We start from the raw sequence: 7,380 nt of genomic DNA, 5'->3' as shown, positions 1-7,380 counted from the left end.
CAAAATTTTCAATCTTCCATTCTTCTTGGCTTCACAAAATTTTCAAAATTTCATATATGGCATCCTCTTCTCATAACATTTTTGAGGGATCGGACGATGAAAATTTTGATCAATATTTATTTTTTATGTTTTTATTTTAAAATCAATGTTTAAAATGTTATCGTGTACTATGTTTTAAGAAAAAAGTTTAAGTTTTATAAGAAAAATCAAAAAAAATTTTTTTAAAAAACCCTTAAATAAGAGACTTGCAATGGAGCACATAAATTTTTGGATCTTTTAATCCAATTTTTTAATTAATTTTTACAGTTAAAAAATATTTAAAAAAAAATAAGTGACCCATTTAAGATATCTAGGATAATGGTGCTAGAGCCTCGAGAGAGTGTCACTATCAGCAATCGTTGTCTTCTTATTTTCTGTGTATTTTACTCTAAAAATACGTTCTTGCCACAGCCACTGCCACTGCCACTTATTAGATTCACTTACATTACTTCAATTTTTGAAACACATACAATTATTCAAAAGGAGCTCATATTTCACAAAAAAAAGTAATTAACAACATAAACGTAATAATTAACAAAAAGATAGTAAAAATCAGTTTAAACCATAATGCATGCATGGAACTATACGTACGTACGTAAAGAACGGTAGGGTACTTTAGTCATCTAGCCAGGCGAACCCTACATCCTCTCCGTAAAGCTGCCAAGTAGTCGTGCTCTCGTAGTAGCCAAACGAGTCGTCGTGGTTTAAAAATCCTTCCATGAAAAGATCCGGCAAATCAAACACCGTCTCTTCGTTGCTTTCCTTGTCCGTACTCAAAGTATCTATCGTGTCTGAAGAAAACACAAAACTGCTGGAAGTAGAAGACTGAGCTGTAGACAACTGGGAATGACTTCGCTCATTGGCAAATTTCTCATCTATAACCGGTTCTTGCCACATGACTTCTGCGGCTTTGGCAGCTGCGGCTTGTATATCCTTTGGAGAGCAGCTAACCGGACGAGGAAGCAAACCGGACAGTTCCGGGAAGTTTAGATAACCGGAGTTGCCTTTAATAGCTAAAGCCGCAACGTCATGAGCTCGAGCTGCCATCTCAGCCGTTGGATAAGTCCCAAGCCAGATTCTCGATTTCTTCTTTGGTTCTCTAATCTCCGACACCCATTTCCCCCAGCTCCTCTTCCTTACTCCTCTATAAGTCGGATTCTTATTACCATTGCCACCGTTTCTCTTCCGCCGTTTTCCACCGGCTTCAGTGTCTTGCACTAAATATCTTTTAGAAGACCAAGATTCCGACGAATTGACGGCGGCGACGGTGGAGGTTGTTATTGCGGAAGCATTATTGTCTTCCTGATGGTGAGTAGCACTACTCTCTACGTTGATTTGTTTTTCCATTTTAGAGAGAGAGAGAGAAAATTAAAGGTATAAAGGTTACAAGTTGAAGTGGTCTGCTATTAAATATTCTTCCAAGTTGTTTTGTTTTTCTGTTTCGTCCTTTTCATGTTATAAAACACATGACATTAATATATAAAAGAACAAAATCTGTATTATTATTTTGTTATATAGTAGGTCCGGATTGTCAATCAACCGTCCTCCATTTTCAGCGAATAACTTACCCCCATGTGAAAATTACATAGAAATAATATGTATTTATTTAATAACAATTGAGTATAAAATCTAAATAACTATTGGATGGCATTCGTTTAAATGTCTCTCGTCTTATATATGGACCGACTATCCTGCATGCGCGTCACCTTCATAACTATGAACGTTGGCTTGGAGTTGCAACGTCGTAATTATGAATAAGTAGCACAATGTGTGGAGAGTGTCTACTTGTATTTTCTGCATTATTAGACTTATATAGTACATAAAGGTTTTATGTTGACCCACTTTGCTTTACAATAAAACGACATATGTCATAATTAACTTGGACGTTGGAACACACAATAGTTTTTGTGTAAAAAAAGAATGCACTACAGTTAATGGGGTAATTACCAAAATAAAAATTCGACCACGAGAATCATGTTAGTAAGCTATAACCCTTCCAGTCTTTTTTTTTTTTTTTGTAAAAGGGCATACCCCTTCCAGTCTTTCAATCATGCTCAATTTTTTATATGATTACTAGCTATAACCTATAATATATATTGCGGAATCTCTTGGATCTATTGCTCTATGATGTAATTTTTGACTGGCTGAGAACTACATATATACTAGGCCTGGGACGAATCGGGTATCCGGACAATTTTAAGGTATCCGGATCCGGATCCTTATCCGGCGGATCCATAATTTTACTATCATTATCCGGATCCGGGGTTCTCGGATATCCGGATGTCAGATATCCTTCTAAAAATTGTAATATCCGGATCCGGATTTGGATCCTTAAAATAAATAAAAAATAATATCAATATATATATAAAATATTAACAATAATTTAAAAATAAAAATATATATAATTTTTTTAATTATTTCTATGTATAATATTACAGAATTTACATAAAATTTATATATACTATTATAAAATGAAAGTATATTAAATAAAATTAATTTTTATATATAGATATAACTATTTTGAAATAATTATTAATAAAACTTACGGATCCGGATATCCGTACTAAAAAATTAAAATATCCGGATCTGGATCCGGCTTTGACGGATCCAACATTTTACTATCCGGATCCGGATTCGGCCCTTCCGGATATCCTGATTTTCGGATCGGATCCGGATCGAATCTCGGATCGAATCCGGATCTCGGATAAAAGTTCCAGGCCTAATACTACACTGAAATACGGTGACTGTACTGAATATCTGATGTGGTTCTATATTTATGTTTTTATTATTGCGTTCGGGTCTGGAAATTAAATATAAAGGTTGCATATATGCAAATATACATATATATATATATATATATATATATATATATATATATTTGAGCATAATGTTTATTTACATTTAACTAGTGTTTTATTCGATTGGGCGCCACTGTAACTAGCAAACACTTCAACTTGTCAATGATAAAATAAATTTCTCCCAGTAACATAAATGAGTGTCATTTTTTAAATTAATACTGCATAGTTAAAAGTTACTCCCTCCGTTTCTACATGATCCATGTTTAAGAAAAATATTTTGTTTCTAAAAGATTAATATTTTACATTTTCAATGTATGTTATAATGTCAAATTGTAAACTTCAAAAACATTAATTGTGTTTACTGAATTTTGTTTAGTTTAAAGTCATTGGAAATAACTAAACACGGAAAGTAATACATCTATTATCAAAAATTTACGTGTTTTCTTAATAACTGTGAAAAATCTAAAACATGGATCATTCCGAAACAGAGAGAGTAGTATTTAATTAGTTTTTATTGATAAATTTAAATAGATAGGTCGAAGGAATATTATTATTAAAACCTTTTTTTGTTGGTTACAAGATTATGCATGTACACACATTTTATATTGTCTTTTTGTTGTTTTTGAAGAATGAAGAACCTTGAGTTCTGTGAAGTGTTAACTATTTATTGATATACAATATTCATATACAATACGATGAAGAAATTATTCCCAAGAAAAGTAAGATTCTGATCGACAACAAAACGATTGTCATTACCAAGGAAAATCTGATTTTTTTTTTTTGAACGAACTACTTGCTTACGATAGAATAAGAGTTACAGTCTCCAAACGGAGGGGTTAAAACATGTGCTATATTTAAGTTTCAGCTGGCCAGTCAAGAAAGCCAGCCAAAAAGTTGTTATCTTCTCTTTTTTTTTCAAAGAGCATTATTATCTCAAAGATCCATTTAGAATCTCTTATTTTTTTTTACTACTTTTAAATAGTAAATGTGAGTTAAGAAACAACATTAAGAAACTCTGACATTTATATGCTCCAATGCAAAGTCTCTTAATTTAAGGTTCTTAAAAAAAAATTATTAAACATTTTTTTATTAAACTCAATTTCACTTCGAAACTCTTTCACTGCCATACACAACATCTTCGTAAAAACTCTAATTCATGTCTTCAATTCTTTAGATTCACTGCTAAACCTCAACAACTTCAATTAACACACACATGAAACATATCAAGCAACATTGCATCCTTGATCCTTCTCCTTAGGCGACTGAAAAGTACAAGTCTAAACAGGTGCTAAAGTCAAAAAACTAATCCACACACACTTTTATCAACACTGGATTACTGTAAAAAAAAATCTCTATCAAACATACTTACCCAGTATAGTAATCCCTTGGCATAGACATGTCCTTAAGAGGCCCGAACTGCTCAAACGACCTCCTGAGATCTTCTTGCCTGAAAAGAAAAGGAAGAGAAGTTAGAGAGAAAGTAAAATTTGCAAAAAAGCAAAAAAAAAAATGAATAAAGATTGGAGTCATAGTCAACTAATACAGAGAACTATGGTTTTCATGAACAATGAACCGCAAAAACGTAAGAGTACAAGATAGCTTTGATGACATACATTAACTTTCTTAAAGTATCCACAATACATAACATCATGACTAGATATGAGGTATCCAAACAGTCATAAGCGGGGAAGAGAATAGCCGAAGAAGGGAGTTGTAGAGAAATCAAGTATGTATATACCTGCAGTCATGGCTTAGATTGCGAACCAAAAGACTGGTCGGGAGGTCCACACTACGACCTCCATAACGGCCTCCTGTTGAGATTCTTCTCATTGCAGATTTGTTCTTCACTTTGTCTCTTTGTTTGTTTTGTTTCTCTCTTAAACTCTTACTCTTGTTCTCTGTTTCTCTCTGTTTTTGATTATGCAGGACTTAGTTTTTCCAAACTGATTTTTCATTCATACTTGCATGACTTCTTACAAACGATGACAGTCTTCATATTAGACTTCGTGCTGACACTTACCATACTTCCTTGGTCACTTAAACCTATTTCCATACTTCTAGTCTTAGACTAATCTTACACTCCAAAGCTTGACTATTCTAACAACTCTTACCAACTCTCTTAGTTTACTCTCTTACCAACTCTGAACTTAGATAGCTTACTAACCGACTGACTCTTAACTTGACTACTCACTTCTTAACTACTAGTTACATAACTAACTTCCTTGTTGACTTTGACCTTGACTTTTCTTCTTCTTCCTTCCTTCACGTTTCTTGATTCTTCTTGCTTGTTTCTTGTGTTTCACGTTTCTTCTTCTTCTCCTCACTGTCTTCACTCCTTTCGTATGCACGTTTTACTCAAGGAATCACTTCTCAACACCTCCTCTAGGGCTTGGGCTTGTTCGACCCCTCCTCCCATAACCCCTTGGTGGTGACGGAGTGTAGCTCCTTCCCCTCATTGCGGCAAACTCCAACTTCTCTGTCAGCCAATAGACACACAAACAAACCGTGTAAGAAAAAAACCACAAACGTCTGGATGTTTAGGACACAAGAGACCACAAACGCAAGAGCATCTGAGAGAACTTCAAAGAAGCATTCAAAATGGTTTCGAAACAGAAAAAAAATACTAACATAAAGTAGTCTTTCAACCTAAGAATTGGGACAAAAGAGACAGATCTGGTTTGTTATTATAATCTTCACCCGATCGTCTCAACAATCAATTCGACACAAAAGAGACAGATTTGGTTTGTTATTATAATCATCGTACCAAGCCACGAAAGGTCTCGACTTTACTATTTTCTATCTCCAGTAACAAAAGCAAAGAGCGAAATCAAAAGATGAAGGCGGCGCAGAAGCTGATCCACGCCGTGACGACATGGGTTCGCCGGCAACCACCAAAGGTCAAAGCTTTTCTCGGTGTTGTATCCGCCATGACTGCTCCCGTTTTCTTAAGAGTGATTGTTCACGACCATGACAACCTTTTCGTCGCCGCCGAAGCTGTCCACGCCCTCGGAATCTCCGTTCTCATTTACAAGCTCACCAAGGAGAAGACTTGCGCCGGTACTCAATCTCACTTGAATCGCAGCTTTCGTCGCACAGAGAACTTTCGAGAGAGAGAGAGAAGAGAGAAACGACTTAGAATGAAGACACCCTTCTGTGTCCTCTCAAACGCCTACACGTGTCCAGCAAGAGACGCCTCTTAGAGCAGCTCCATCAGGAATACCTGGGTTTCTGAACAAAAAAGCTAAAAAAATAAATGAAAAAAAATTAAAATTTAAAACCGGTTCTATAAACAGAGTTTAAAGAGACAGTAAGAACCCGTGTCAGTTTTGTATTGGTTGAATATGTAAAGGAAAAAATTTTCCGTGTATCTCTCTCTTCCTTCTCTTTCTTCCATTTGACAAAAAAAAAAATTTCTCCGTCGTGGTACTCGTCGAACATCGGAGTCCTGCTCGTCAACAAGTACCTGCTGAGCAACTACGGGTTCAAGTACCCGATCTTCCTCACCATGTGCCACATGACGGCATGCTCGCTGCTCAGCTACGTCTCCATCGCGTGGATGGAGATGGTCCCTATGCAGATGATCCGATCCCGCGTCCAGTTCCTCAAGATCGCCGCGCTGAGCCTCGTTTTCTGCGTGTCGGTGGTGTTCGGGAACATCTCGCTCCAGTTTCGTTTAACCAGGCGATTGGTGCGACGACGCCGTTTTTACGGCCGTGTTTGCCTATTTGATAACGTTGAAGAGGGAGGCTTATGTGACGCTCGTTCCTGTTGTTACCGGTGTTGTCATTGCCAGTGCGGTAATGATTATGTTTTTTTTATTACTTTCGAAATAAATTAAAAATGTGAACTTTTGATTTGGTTTATGAGTATTGAGCATATGTCTGAAATCGAGAGTGAAAGTGTTTGGTTTTGGGTGATGAAAGTCTTTAGCTTTAGGAGCTTGAATCTGATTGATTTGATTCATATTTGGATGTCGATAGATATGTTAGTTTACATTTCATCTTAGAATCCTTTGGGACTGATGAAAACCAAATCAATACGGTGGTTTCTTGTGAATTCGAATTCGGTGAACCTAATGACTGGTTCGAACTTAGACGTCAAGCAGAGATTATAGTGAAACTGGATCAAGAGAGGTTGTGGTCTTGTGCCATGGATTTCGATCAAACATGATTCGGTCTTTTCACTTACCCTTAAACCGAACTCTTTTCATCTTTTGCACATTAGAGTTTGATAAGATAGTGGGTGAATCTTGATTGCGATCAATACAGGCTAACTTCAAATATGTAAGCCAAAGACTCTTCAAAGCTGTTTGCTTTTTTTTTCTTCCAATTATCTAGTTAGACTTTAAGGGGTATGAGAATGAGAGTGTTTTGATTTTTGGGTTGTGGTGTTTCCATTGTTGCAGAGAGAGTGAAGGCAGTTTTTACTTTGGGAGACATGTTGCTCTGAAGGCTGTTTCTCCAATAATTTATAAATTTTGTAAAATTTAAATTTAATAATTCAATTTCTTAAAAAAAAAATTAAGAACTTCATAAGAGTTCTC

General features: G+C 35.7%; 2 protein-coding genes across 4 annotated transcripts; both read right to left on the bottom strand.

The window, feature by feature from the left end:
• Window positions 1–539: 539 nt before the first annotated feature.
• Window positions 540–1,391, bottom strand: LOC106299467 (ethylene-responsive transcription factor ERF035-like). The gene has a single exon (XM_013735558.1). The coding sequence runs from the start codon at window positions 1,384–1,386 to the stop codon at window positions 655–657; it is 732 nt and encodes a 243-aa protein (XP_013591012.1). The 5' UTR covers window positions 1,387–1,391; the 3' UTR covers window positions 540–654.
• A 2,448-nt stretch (window positions 1,392–3,839) lies between these two features.
• On the bottom strand, window positions 3,840–6,025 carry LOC106297014 (serine/arginine-rich SC35-like splicing factor SCL33). Of its 3 annotated transcripts, none has more exons than XM_013733291.1 (5): window positions 5,628–6,025; window positions 5,215–5,313; window positions 4,576–4,645; window positions 4,207–4,284; window positions 3,840–4,114 (listed from the first exon to the last, which is right to left on the bottom strand). In XM_013733291.1, the coding sequence occupies exons 2-5, from the start codon at window positions 5,291–5,293 to the stop codon at window positions 4,036–4,038; spliced, it is 306 nt and encodes a 101-aa protein (XP_013588745.1). In that variant the 5' UTR covers window positions 5,294–5,313; window positions 5,628–6,025; the 3' UTR covers window positions 3,840–4,035. The 3 variants fall into 3 exon arrangements, with proteins under 3 accessions (XP_013588745.1, XP_013588746.1, XP_013588744.1); XM_013733292.1 differs by having other exon boundaries at window positions 3,840–4,099; window positions 5,602–6,014; XM_013733290.1 differs by having other exon boundaries at window positions 5,602–6,013.
• Window positions 6,026–7,380: the final 1,355 nt, after the last annotated feature.

Source organism: Brassica oleracea, chromosome C6 (assembly GCF_000695525.1).
Source record: "Brassica oleracea var. oleracea cultivar TO1000 chromosome C6, BOL, whole genome shotgun sequence".
NCBI lineage: Eukaryota > Viridiplantae > Streptophyta > Magnoliopsida > Brassicales > Brassicaceae > Brassica > Brassica oleracea.
This window is presented reverse-complemented; position numbering and strand designations above follow the sequence as displayed.